Source organism: Protopterus annectens, chromosome 7.part0, assembly GCF_019279795.1.
Source record: "Protopterus annectens isolate FY-2018-M chromosome 7.part0, PAN1.0, whole genome shotgun sequence".
Classification (NCBI taxonomy): domain Eukaryota; kingdom Metazoa; phylum Chordata; order Ceratodontiformes; family Protopteridae; genus Protopterus; species Protopterus annectens.
In genome coordinates, this window is record NC_056739.1 from 954933951 (window position 1) to 954948428 (window position 14478).

A 14478-nucleotide genomic window follows, 5' to 3' on the forward strand; every position below is an offset into this window, starting at 1 on the left:
ACTGTATCAAGATAGATAAAAATATATTACCTGCCACCTGCGGGCCTTGTTTAAAGCAGCATTTTTAATATGTTAAAGAATTGCTGTTTTAAGTCCTAGCCCGTACTGTACTATCACATTTTATTAACAATACATTTTAAACCATTTAGCTCCTGTTCAATCCAACATTTAGTGCTGGCCTGGCACTGTTTTTTTTTCTTTCTTTTTTGTTCCCGTGTGGAGATAAAATTGATTTGTCTGTGCTCAGCTAGTTGAAAATTGTATTTACCCTTGTGAACCAAACCACTGTCTTGTAGTCTTGAATTGTTTGAATATTTTTCAGCTTTTATATAAGTCCATAAGTTCAGTAAAAGTGTTCAAGCCTGAAGACCATTTAACAACACTGACTCCTTTAAGTATATGTTAAAGACCCAGATGTTCTTCTTGTTTCACTGTTGCAGTCATTACATTTGGGTAATCTGCTGGCAGGTTGCCCTTAGTCAGCCTGATTAACAAAGTCTTGGGTCCTACGTCAGTTGCTGTCCCTTCTTCCATGACGTCAGGTTGTCAGGGGTATAAAACATACAGCCAACACCATTACATCAGTCTTTCTTGCCGCGCGGTGCCCGAAGCAGAAGCAGTTCGCAAGTGCCGGTCGGCTGACTCCTGAAATTTTTGTTTTCGAGTTTTAGATGCAAAGTCTTCAACTAAAAAGCTAAGTACCCTGTTGGGGTAACTTTTTCTTGCTCCTTACCGATGTCAGTAAAAGTTAATAATTGCTTGTGGTAAGCAAATACGTCATAAGGATTTCCATTTGTACTGTATTCCTTGCCAAGGCCCTGACAGTGACGCACCTTGCTGTCAGTTCTTTGCTTTATTTAATCAACGCACTATCAAACGTCGGTACATTTTTGCTTCTAAATATTTTGGCTCACGCTTTAATTATCCAGAAATGTTGTCGGTTAGCAATCCAACTACTGGAATACCTAAAAAAGCCAAATAAAAAGACAGAGACAGGCCGTTGAGGTCCAAAACTGCTGACAACGCTTCTCCTAAGCCAGTTGCCATTTCGCCGGTACTCAGTGAGGCACTTTTGCAACCCCTGATATCCGCTACTTTTGATTCGCTGTCCTCTACTAAGACCCATTCGGAGTCCGGTATGCTGTGAGATGCTTAAATTATGGAACCTGCGGATGTCTCCACCTTGGATGGGTCAGGAGCCGCTGTGCAGGCACTGGCTTCTGAGGGTGTTTTCAGGCCTACAGATTTGTATATTAAACTGACGCCATCTTTAAAACTAAGGCCAAAATCTCGACCTACGTCTAAAAAAAACGACGCCTAGGCCACATGTGCAGGCCCCTATGCCTTAAAAACAAATTATCAAAATGGCTGAAGATTTAATTACTCTGATTAGGGGTAGCCAACCCCCCCCCCCCTCCTAAGAGGCCTAGGCAAGATATTGACTATGAATCTTCTGAACAGGATTCTATTTCTGCTGACTCTTCTAATGAACAGGAATTGTCGATACCTACTTATGAGGACTCTGATGCAGAGGATTCCATTCCTTCTGCTTCTCCCCCTGAAGATTTTTCTTTTGGGGAAACTTTAGAGACTTAGAGATTTTCTTCTTCTTCAGCATAGGCCTTTGGCTATACCTCCTGTTCTAGACATTGTTGATGATGTATTTTCAGAATCTAGTATGGCTCCTGATTCTCTGCCTCCGGCTCCTTGTAAGCCAGACAGATACTACAAGGTTCCTGACTCCCACAAATTCCTTTTCAAAAATCTTGTTGCGGATCCTGAAACCATTTCTCAGGGCCCCAAGGGCATTAAGGCTTCTACTGATAAAAATCCTACCTCTTCTGATAGAGATTCCAGGGCACTGGATAGATGGGGTAAGAAGGTCTATACTTCTGCAACCTTGGCAATCAGGGCTTTAAACTGTCAATTTCATATGTTAAAATATCAGCAGCATATCATGGGACTGCTTAAACAGAAAATTATGTTGATTTCTGACTGTGTGGAAAAATTTACAGGATCTATTGCATTCAGCTGAACAAGTTGGAAAACATAGTTTGCAATGTGGTTTTGATTCTTTGGAGGCCTCTTACAGGGTTGCTGTAACTGGGTCTGTGCTAAGAAGGCGTGCTTGGCTCAAAGAGCAAACTCTGCCTGATCATGTTAAAGCAAAATTTTTGGATGCTCCTTTACAACAGGACCGTCTCTTTGGTAATAAGGCTGAAGAAGTTCTAAAAAAGATGGAAGATAAAGCTAAATCTATGCAAACTGTGAAAGATTTCTTACAAGTGCAACCTCTAAGATTTAGTAGGCACTGGCCTACTAAGAACTGGTCCTTTCCAGTTCCTTCGAGAGCCACTCCAGTCAAACCCAGACATTCCAAAGGCACCAGGTTTCAGTCCCAAGGGACTTTGAGAACAAAGCAATGGGGTGCCTCTTCTTCCAAATCTGGAAACAACAAGACACGTCCCTATGGTAAGCAGTCTCAATGACTTCCCTCTACACTTATCCAGCACTTACCTTTTAGCCGCCCCTTTGGGGGGAAAACTGGCTCTTCATGCAAAAAACTGGCAACTTATAACCCAGGACAAATGGGTTTTAAATATAGTATCCCAGGGATACAGATTTCATTTCCACACGTTGCCAACTCCAAACGGATGGCCAGACCTGCCTCCAAATCAGTGGGCTGAGCCCCAGAAACAAGTACTTTCCCTCATGAGCATTGGGGCTATTCAACTAGTACCAGAAGGGGAAAAGGGACAAGGTTTCTATTCAAGACTTTTCCTGGTACCCAGAAAAGACAAATCATGGAGTCCAATTCTGGACTTATCTATTCTAAACACCTTTCTGGACATCCCAAAATTCAAGATGCTGACTCTTCACCAGTTACTTCCTATGCTAGGCAAAGATGCCTGGATGGCAACTCTAGATTTAAAAGAGGCTTACCTGCATATCCCAATCAGGGAATCTTGCAGAAGATACCTCCACTTCAAAGCAGGCTACTTGCATTACCAGTGCTGTGCACTGCCCTTTGGCTTATGTACTACACCCAGGGTGTTTACAAAGTGCCTAGCTCCAGTAACTGCATTTTGCAGGCAAAGAAATATTCAAATATATCCATACCTGGACGATTGTCTAATTCGGGCAGAAAACAAGGACATGCTTCTAAAACATCTGGCGTTTGTAAAAAGGGTTCTAACTTGTCTAGGGTACACTATAAACAAAAAGAAATCACAACTGGCACCCTCTCAAAAAATTACATTCCTGGGTGCAAGCTTGAATACAACTGCCCAGATCGCTTTCCTTATGTCAGAGAAGCAAATTCATTTGGTGACTTACTTCAAACAGGTGGCCACAAAAGCCCTGCTTTCTGCAAGGCAAATACTGCAAGCCTTGGGGTTCATGGCCTCCTGCATTCTTCTAATTCCATATGCAAGACTGCATATGAGGAAACTTCAGTGGTATTTTAAAAAGTCTATGGAGTCAGCATTGTCACAGCCTGGAAACAATGATTCCTATCATACCTTGCCTGCGCCTAGAGTTCCTATGGTGGGCAGAGGCCTGCCACCAGAACAAGGGACTGCCATTCACACCACCCCTTGTCGCCCAAACTCTAACTACAGACGCATCAGCCTATGCATGGGGTGCTCATCTGGCAGGGAAGTGCATTCAGGGAAAATGGAGCCCAAATCAAATGCACTTTCACATAAATCAAAATGAAATGCTAGCTGTACAGAATGCACTGACAGCCTTCAAGGACTACCTTCATCCAGGACAATTACTGATAAAGACAGACAGCACCACGGTTATGTGGTACAGAAACAAGCAGGGGGGTACACACTCCTACCCCCTCTGCAGACTAGCCGTAGCATTGTGGAACATGACCTTTAGCTATCAAGTACAACTACAAGCTCAATTCCTGCCAGGAAAACTGAATACCGTGGCATACAAACTAAGCAGAAATCTCATGGACCCACACAAATGGAAACTGGAACCAGGGATTTTCAACATGTTGACATGCAAATGGGGGAGCCCAGACATAGATCTTTTTGCCTCACCCCAGAACTATCAGTTGGACAAATTCTGCACAAGAACTCATCACAAAAAAAGCCTGGAAATTGGATGCTCTGTCCTTCAGCTGGAAAATCCTGTCAGTCTATGCCTTTCCCCCTCTACCTTTGCTCTCCAAAGTTCTACTAAAAGTCAAACAGGACAAACCAAAAATTATTTTGATTGCTCCAGACTGGCCTTGCCAACACTGGTGCCCACTCCTACACATTGTGTCACACCTTCCACTTTGGCACCTGCCTCAGACACCTTACTTACTGTCTAAGCAGAACAACCAAACTCTGCACACTCAGATCCAAACTTTGAATCTTGCAGCATGGCTAATCACCTAAATTCACCCTTAGCATCCCTCAGCAAACCTGTGATGGATGTCATTTTGGAGGCGAGAAGACCTAGTGCTAGAAAATCTTATGCTGACAAATGGAAAAGATTCTGTGCCTGGAATCAGTCTCAAGGGATAAGCACAGCAATGCCCAACATTCCTCAGATTTTTCAATACTTAACTGAGATGCTTCACAGGGGCCTGTCCTTTTCTTTCATAAAAATCCATGCCTCAGCCATTTCAGCACAGTACAACACAGAACCTCCCCTCTTCTCTCATCCTCTGCTAAAGCAGTATCTCAGAGGGGCCAAAAACATAAGACCACCCAGGAAAGCTCTAACCCTGCCTGGGACCTTAATTTTGTATTGGAGAAACTCACTCTCCCTCCTTTCGAGCCAGCTGCTACTGCAGATTTAAAATTTCTCTCCTGGAAAACAGCTTTCCTTTTAGCAGTCACTTCAGCTAGAAGGATTTCCGAATTACAAGCCCTTATGGCAGTGGAGCCTTTCATCATTTTTCATGCAGACAGGGTATCTCTCTGGACCAACCCATCCTTCATGCCTAAGGTGGTATCCAGTGTGGCTCTTAATCAGACCATTCATTTGCCAACTTTCTTTCTCAATCCACAGAACAAGGGGGAGCGGATTCTGCATTCATTGGATGTACACAGACAACTTAGATTTTACTTAAACAGGACTAAATCTCAAAGAAAATCTGGACAACTGTTGGTAGCATTTGCTGCAGGGGCAGAGGGAAAGGCTATTTCAAAGCAAACCATTTCAAAATGGATAAGCCATTGTATTCGTTTCTGCTGTAAGCACCATGGAAAAACTATTCCCCAGGGGATCAGATCCCATTCCACCAGGGCTGCATCTACTTCAACAGTCTTTCTCAGAGGTGTTCCTACCAGGGACATTCTAGAAGCTGCTACCTGGAGCTCAGTTCATACTTTCACCAAACATTATTATTTACCACTTTTCTCTAAATCCAGAGCTGGCTTTGCCACTGCTGTCCTGCAGGACCTTATAGCTGGTCCTAATGCTGAATAATTTCCTCCTCCCAACCATAGCTTTGAGAATCTACCCAAATGTAATGACTGCAACAGTGAAACACGAAGAACATAGTACAGTTGTGTACACTTACCATAAATATAGATGTTCGAGTGTATTCACTGTTGCAGTCCTGGTTACCCTCCCTCCAGCCCCCTATTTTTCTCTGGCTATACCTCTACTTTCTTTTACTATGCTTAAAAGCCCTTTTGGTGTATTTGCTTTTTGTTGGAGGTATATTTTTTGTGTTTTTAATTTTATTTGCTCCCCATCTGGGGGGCACCTGACATCTGGGGCAAGAAAAACTGATGTAATGGCATTGGCTGCATGTTTTATACCCCTGACGACCTGACGTCATGGAAGAAGGGACAGCAACCGACACAGGACCCAAGACTTTGTTAATCAGGCCGACTGAGGGCAACCTGCCAGCAGATTACCCAAATGTAATGACTGCAACAGTGAATACACTCAAACATCTACATTTATGGTAAGTGTACACAACTGTACTTTGCCAGTCCAACTGTCAAGCAAATTTTTAAATTGATAAAGGCTGCCTGAAACCATAATGCAGTAAGGTAAATTATTCCACTTTACTGGAATTATTTGGGTTATGTAGAAATTCAGCACTAAGTTGAGATTCATGTGTCTGAATATAGTTAAGTTTATGTAGCTATCCGTATCCAAGCAGCAGCGTAAGAAATAGTCATGAAATTCCTTAAATGCACAAATGAATTTACCTCTATAATAGTGGTACCAGATAATAAAAAGCTTTAATTTCGTACATCTCTGTTGGTAACTGAAGTGTTTCTCTGATGGTATGCATCTTGTCAATTTTCTTGTATTGATTCTTGCATCTGTAACTGTTTATATAAATACAGAACATACTGTTATATTCAGGGGCTGGTCTAATGTAGATCTTATATAGGTCAACAGATTTCTCTTAATCTCTTAATTGATACATTTCAGTAATACTTCAAGTTGTCTCATCGTTTTACAAAACCACTATTGTATGTGTGTTGGATTTAAAGTTGTTAGAAATGTAGATTTTCAAATCCTTGTAAAAATGAAACTATTCCTATTTTTTTTATCCTTTGCCGACTGGGTTAGTTTTAGTAGGTGTATGGCATGATGTTATGTGATCCTATCTCGCCTACATTCTGACTGATGGGTTCGGAGCCGATCCCTCGGCTCCGACTCGGCACGCTTATGCCAAAGAGCGAAGTCTCTTATTGGCTGAGCTTACTATATCCCAGGATGCACCACTACCAGTCCCCCAGATCTCGTTTGCCGCTAACCTGCGAAGACGTGGTCTCGAGCTGGCTGAGCTGAGTAGTTATTTAACTAACTTTTCTGTCAGTTTTTTGCTGTTTTTGCCTCAAAAAGCTGTTTTAACGGCTATTCTTCTCATTGTTGTGTGATTGGTTGGATTTGTTGAAGACTTTTGTTGTGTGATTGGGTTGAGTTTGGTAGGCCCCCTTCATCTAGGGCCTTCCCGGTCAGTCAACCCTACTATAACTTACATATAGAGCAAAAGGCTTTAAATATTTTTGTAGCTCTGTTTGTTCTTACAGGGTTTTCAAAGTTCCCTGTCATTGGCGCTTTTAAGCGATAACTGTTAGCCTATACTTAAGGGGTGTCATCAGTAAGTCAGTAAATTGTATTTTTCCTGTCAGATTACTGAAATTCTCTTTCCATAATGTCTCAGAATCCTAGGCCTTCGGGTTTTAAAAAATGTACGAAATGTAGTTTCAAAATGTCCATCACAAACGATCACTCGCTCTGTGTGTATTGTTTAGGTGCAAAACACTTACAGGAGTCATGCAGCGTATGTCACGCTTTTTCCTCAAGGGTCCTCCAGGAGAGGAAAAATAAATTGATTCTTAAGGGGTTAATTAAACCTTCTTTTGAAGAAGCCTTGGCATCCTCTCCTTCCCCGGCTAAAGAAAGGGCGTCGGTTCCGACCAGTCCGTCGGATCCGACCGCTAAGAGACATAGGCAGGCCTCTCCTTCGGCTCCAAGGACTTGGAGCCGAGGTCGAACGGTCTGCCTCGATGCCACCAGTATCGACTCCTCTGGCTTCTGAGCCGATGGCTGGGGCATCGAGAGGCGGGTCACCTTCGTCGGCTCCACTGGTCTCGGAGCCGACAAGGGTCACCCGCTCAGACACTTCCTCCTCGGCGCCGAAGTCCACCTCGGCACCGATGGAATCTGATGTGTGTATTCCTTCGGCGCCGATACTCATCGAGTCACCTCGGAGCCGGTCCCCTAGCCCTTTGGGGCCGTTGGAGAGGCTGTCTCGAACCCGTTCTGTTTCCTCTCGGTCTTCGAGGATGTCAGATTCTGATATAGACAGGGTGCTCCAAAGACTGTTCCAGTCCCCAGTCTTCCAAAAATTTGTTTCGGTTCCGACCCAGTTGGCTTCGGAGCCGATGACCCTGGCCCACCCCATTGCCATTCCTCCTCCGACTGCTTCGCTCCGTGAGCAGGTGCTGTTGGAGCCGGTGGAGATCTTAGGGTCGGCTCTGACCCTTACTCCAACCCGGCCTCGGGTCCGAGTTTGGTACGCTGGACTTCTTCGGCTGGACCCGGGGTGATGTTTCAGGACCTATGCTTTCGGTTCCGAGCCTCCCCTCGGTGCTTGCTGCGGACTTCCGTCGGCTATCACGGCTCCGGGACCGGACACTCCCAGGATTCTGGGGTCCGGCTTTCAGAGCCATGAGGAGTGCCTTGGCCAAGTCCTCTTGCCATCTCTCCGGCTTTACCAGCACCTTCCTGGGCGTGGAGACTGGGTCTTTGGCAGTTCCCTGTCCGTAGTCAGCGGAGCCCGGGGCCTGAGGTTACCCCATTGGGGGTTCCCTCCTCCTGAGGGTTCTTCGAGTTGTCTTCGGAGGAACCCCAAGGAAGAGATTGTGCAAGAGGAAGCACGTGGACTCCCCGAGTCTATTACATCAGACACTGATCTTGATGATGCAGAGGGTCCCCGAACTCGTCCTCCGATGATGTCTCATTTGCAGCCATCTTAGTGATCCTCAAACTACGAGGCGGCTGGATATCCAAACCCCTCTGCTGACGAGTCAGTGCTCCTCAAGGCCTTTGGGGCTCAGCCCTCCGCCTCCTGGGTGTCTCCGCCCTTTGACGAGCTTCTGGATTTAGTTTGTCAAAGGGCGTGGGAACATCCAGATACCGTGGAACCAGTCCCTTCTCGTCCAAATAAATTTTTGTCTGCTCGCCCCGAGAAGGAGTTCCGCACTAAAGGCGTGGGTGTAGATGCCATGGTGGTGGCATCTGCTACACAACAGGACGTGGCAGAGGCTTCAACGTCCGTCCATCCTCCTAATAAGGAGTCTAGGAGTATGGACAGGTACGGAAGCGCACCCTGACTTCAGCGGCCTTTACTTTAAGGTCTCTGAATTATTTGGCACATTTTACCAGGCTTCAGAGGGATCTGGTCAAGGAGTTGTCAGATTCCCTCTCGGTAACCTACCTGAGCAGCTAGCCCAGTCGGTTAGCTCTCAGTTGGCTATCCTTACGCCAATTTCTAACTCGTCCATGAGGCTCATTTCCTATGCGGCGAAGGGGGTAGAGCGGCAGGCACAGGCGTGGCTCTCGAGACAAGCCTGGCTCCGCTTGTGTCAGTTCATGGAGGCCTTCAAGTCTTCCTTCGCCGACGCTCCCTTTGATGGGTCCTCATTGTTTGGACCCAAGGTTAAAGACACCCTTACCGCTGTGAGCAAGAGGGAAAAACTTTATCTGCCGTAGGTGCCCGTTATTCCACTCCCTTTGGGCCTTACCCCAAGGCTAGAGGAGGGGGCAAAATGTGGTTCCAAATCTCGCAAGTTTTTCTCCCAACAGCAGGAAGATTCCCCTTCCAGAGGCAGAGGACGGGAAATTTTTCAGGAGACACCGTCCCAGAGGCGGCAGAGGGCCCCGCAATTCTGGAGACCGTGAGTCCTTTCGTGGCTCTTCAGCCTCCCACACGTCATGAGGGATTGCCCGGCTGTGCTGCTCCGGAGCCAGTCGGGTGTCGTTGCCAAGCACCTAAAAGCCTGGGAGTCAATCACTCAGGACAGATGGGTGCTTCGGATCATTGCCGGAGGTTACACCATCCCATTCACATACTCACCCCCACCGTCCAAAAGAATCCCGGACCCACCACCCAGTCAAAGGGAAATGGCAGCCGCAGAAGCTTTAAAGCTGCTAGTAAAAGGAGTCATCCAACCAGTCCCCACAGACCAGATCGGATCAGGAAATTACTCCAGGTTCTTTTAGTGCCAAAAGACAGGGGACCTGAGACCAATATTGGATCTCAGCAGACTGAACCAATCCGTCACGAAATCCAAATTCCGAATGGTCACGTTACAATCCATTCTCCCATTGTTGGAGAAGGATGTTTGGATGTGCTCCATAGACCTCAAGGACGCCTATTATCACATACCGATACATCAGGCGTCCAGGAGGTATCTGCGCTTCAGCCTGGGAGTCAGTCATTACCAATTTTGCGCTCTGCCCTTTGGTCTCACCACAGCCCCAGGGTGTTCACCAAGTGTTTGGCAGTAGTGACGGCTCACCTGAGAAGTCTTGGATTCCAAGTGTTTCCCTATCTGGACGACTGGCTCCTGACTGCCACCACCAGGCATCTACTAATGGACAACCTCAAAGCCACCATCTCCCTGGGTATTACCCTGGGGATTACATTCAATTGGTCAAAGTCTGTCTTGCTGCCCTCTCAACGCATAAGGTTCATAGGAGCAGAGATAGACTCAAGATTAATGCGCGTCTTTCTTCCTGCCGAAAGGATCCAAACTTTACAGGGCCAAGTTCAAGCTCTGATCTCGAGATCCAAAGCCCCAGCCAGGATGGTTCTACAAGTTTTAGGCTCAATGTCTGCCATGGTTCTTTTAGTTCCTCTGGCAAGATTGCACATGAGGATTCTTCAGTGGCTATTGTCAACTCAATGGTCCTTTCAGGATCTTCCCCTCAATCATCACATCATGATTACGGAAACATGCAAACGGGACCTTCGCTGGTGGCTTCAGACATCCAATCTGAATCAAGGAAGCCCCTTTGTTATTCCCTCTCCACTGGTTACCCTGACGACAGATGCCTCCCAGATAGGGTGGGGGGGGCATTGTCTGGGCAGGCTAGTTCAGGGCTCCTGGCTTCCAGACGAAGCTCTTCTCCACATCAATGTGTTGGAGATGAGGGCTGTACTTCTTTCCCTACAGGCCTTACACAAGTCCCTTCCTCAGGGCATCATCACCATCCACACAGACAACATGTTGGTGGTCTGGTATCTGAACAAACAAGGAGGGACCAGATCCTACCCCCTTTGCAGAGAGGCCATGAGAGTGTGGGAATGGGCTGTAGCTACCAACCGCTTTTTGGTAGCGACCCACATTCCGGGAAAATCAAATATTTTGGCAGACAAATTGAGCAGGACAATTCTCTCTCCTCACGAGTGGTCTCTAAACCAAACAGTAGCAGCTCAGGTTTTCAGGAGATGGGGGACGCCGTGCTGCGACCTATTTGCAACACCACTAAACACGAAGTGCAAAAGGTTCTTCTCCTTGACTCCACATCAAGGGGAAGCAGCTATGGATGCTCTAGCACAACCTTGGCCAACAGGGCTACTTTATGCCTTTCCTCCGATTCCACTTCTCTCCAAAGTCATTCAAAAAGCTTCTCAATTGGGGTGCGCAATGATACTGATTGCCCCATACTGGCCTTGTCAGGTATGGTTTCCTTACCTGAAGAAGCATGCGGTGGACGATCCGTGGACTTTAGACCTAATTCCGGACCTGCTAACTCATCAGTCGGGACATCAGCATCAGTCCCTCCGATCTTTGAAATTGACAGCTTGGCTCCTCCACTTCCGACTTTAGTCAGAAGTCATACACTAGACCCGGAAGTTGTTCACATTTTATCTTCTGCCCACAAACCCACCACTAACAAATTGTACCTCAGTAAGTGGAAGAGGTTTGCTATCTGGGCTCAACTCAAGGGCTTAGACCCTATCACTGCTCCTATCCCAGAGGTTTTGAAATTCTTAACATCCCTGTTTAATCAAGGATCTTCTGTCTCTACTATTAAAGTCCAACTAGCAGCTATCTCTAAATTCCATGAATCCACGGATCCTCCATTGATGAGCAGCAGACTATGCAAAACTTTCATTAAAGGTGCGGGCCTGTTAAGACCCCAATTTTTCATCCTGCGCCTCCGTGGGATCTTGATTTGGTGCTTCGCGCATTAACATCTTCCCCTTTCGAACCGGCTGCTACATGTGAGTTAAAATATCTGTCTTGGAAAACTGCCTTCTTAGTTGCAATTACTTCTGCAAGAAGAGTTTCAGAGCTTCAAGCCCTATCTATTAAGCCACCGTACTTGATTTTCCACAAGGATAGAGTATCACTTAGGCCTAATCCATCCTTTGTCCCAAAGGTCTGTTCTAGTTTCTGTCTCCAACAATCTCTAGAGCTACCAGTTTTCTTCCCAAAATTCTCCAATGAAGCGGAATACACTCTCCATAAATTGGATGTTCACAGGCAATTACGCTTCTATTTAGACAGGACTCAGCAACTTCGTAAGTCAGACCAGTTGTTTGTGTCCTTCTCAGATAATAAATTGGGTCAAACCATCACAAAAGCTACTATCTCCAAATGGATCAGAGATTGCATAACTCAGGCTTATTCTTCTTCGAATAAGCAACTTACAACATCTATCAAAGCTCATTCTACCAGAGCTATGGCTACTTCTATAGCTTTTCATTCCAAGCTCGCTATATCGGAAATTTGTGCTGCGGCTACTTGGTCCAATCCGCACACTTTCATTTCCCACTACAAATTGGATGTGGCATCTAAAGGACGAGCATCATTTGGTTCCACGGTACTCAGGAGTGTTTTCCAGTGAGCCACCCAGGATTCAGGTGCTAGGACGCTGTCCCATCAGTCAGAATGTAGGCGAGATAGGATCACATAACATCTTTTAGTTATGTACTCACCATAACTTCAGATGTTTGGGATCCATCTCGCCTACATTCCTAATACCCACCCTCCTTCCCCTGCCTTGGAGATCAGAAGAGATTGAACGGTTTTTGAGTTCTACTGTTTTATCTTGTTTCATCTGACGATGTTATATAAGCAGGGCGTGCATGTGTGCATGTATGCGGACAAACTAGATCTGGGGGACTGGTAGTGGTGCATCCTGGGATATAGTAAGCTCAGCCAATAAGAGACTTCGCTCTTTGGCATAAGCGTGCCGAGTCGGAGCCGAGGGATCGGCTCCGAACCCATCAGTCAGAATGTAGGCGAGATGGATCCCAAACATCTGAAGTTATGGTGAGTACATAACTAAAAGTTTTCAGAGGAGACCCAAGGTAGTATTTATACTACTAGGAGAAATTTGACCAGGCCATCAGGGATACTTCCCCTGCTCTTTTTGATAGGTGCCGTGGAATGTCTTATAGCCATCTGCGCTACCATCAACTCAGGTAGATGAGGCCTCGGATTTAGTATCTTATTTGAAGGATAACCTACTCTGGAATGCAGCACTGCACTTAATATTGCACTGCAGTTTCACTAATTCATCTACTTTGTGTGTGAATGCAACCCACACCCTTCTGCAGTAAAGGCACGTATGGTACCTGTTGTACCACTGACACTGTATTTTGCTAGTCATATGAATGGGCTGACTTCATTGGTCCAACGATCATAACTTTACCCTTGTTCATGCTGAACTGTAATCCTGTTTTTGTTGCCTAGTTTGAAATGTTACACAAGAAATAATTCCATTTTTATAGTCTTCTCTATATTCCATGACACAGCCTACCTTACAGCCATCAGCATATTTTCCTATCCAAGATACATTTGATCTTGATGCATCTGTAAGAACAAGACTGAGTAGCATGGGCCCCAAAACCGATCCCTGAGGTTGTTGCTGCCTTGGCTAAGAGTTTCTGTGAGTGTATACATTTGATCTGGACTTGCTGTGTTCATTTCAGCCGTTTCGTAGTCCAAGGAATAATATACTAGTTTATACTTTTTTTTTTTATTAACACTGAGTGAATGGCTGAGTGATGTAAGCAATCAAATGATTTGGCTAAGTCTGTATAGATGACTTTTATTGCTAAGTCCATAACTACATCCATGGTTACAGTATCACAAAATTATGCAAGTTTAGTTAGCGTAGACCTTCTTCCAATAAAACCATGTTGTATAATATATACCCCAAAACTCCAGGCTTTGTCTTTGGTGGAAGAAGTCAAGTATGCACCTCTCAAAGCATTCTCCCATAACAGATATTTGGCTAATATGCCTACAATTTTATTTACATCTGTTGATCATCCCCCTTTATAAATTGGTGCTATATTTGACGTTTTCCATGATTATGGAACTACTCAGTCCAGCTTTCCTTGGGGCAGTTTGTGTAACACATTTTGCAGACTGATAACCACAAAATACCTTAAGTTATTGACTTTCCCAGTCTTTCCTGTATGACTGTGAGTATTCATCTGAATACAGTGTATCTGATACTCTGAATAATACAGTGAAGAGCATTAAGGTTTCATCGCTGAGTTCTCTAGCATAATATGCGGGACTTCTTCAACTTGTCATAATATAACCAATGTAAAAAATGCTTAATTCACCTGATGGACAAATGACCATTGTGTCTGCACTAGAAAACATGTTTTGAGTGGCAATATAGGTTAAAATTCTTAAAAAGCCTACTGTTTATATAATGTTACCCAAATGGTACTTAACAGTATGCATCTGCTTTCTTTTATTTACTTTATTGTCTGATTTTTGAGTTGCATAGTGGACAGAACTGATTTGAAAATAAGGGGTGAAGGAAAACAGTTTTACATTTTTTTTGTAAACGTTTTTAGGGAGGTCCTTTTGTGGAAATTTTTAGTGCCCAAGGCAAAGATCCTGTAGCAAAGTGGAAGTTATGTGGCAGCCCATCAGCAATTCGGAAGGTAAGTGTTTTGAGTTAATGAGCATTTTTCATGCTTAAACAAGGTGTGGAGTGGATTATTATTACTGAAAC

The 14478-nt window shown here is 45.0% G+C and overlaps 1 protein-coding gene across 1 annotated transcript in view; it reads left to right on the plus strand.

The window, feature by feature from the left end:
* Positions 1 to 14478, plus strand: part of CFAP20DC (CFAP20 domain containing) — a 2639303-nt gene that overhangs the window by 250762 nt on the left and 2374063 nt on the right. Inside the window, exon 3 of the mRNA XM_044076355.1 lies at positions 14318 to 14407. Coding sequence (XP_043932290.1) covers positions 14318 to 14407 — 90 coding nt within the window. The remainder of the gene's footprint in view (positions 1 to 14317; positions 14408 to 14478) is intronic.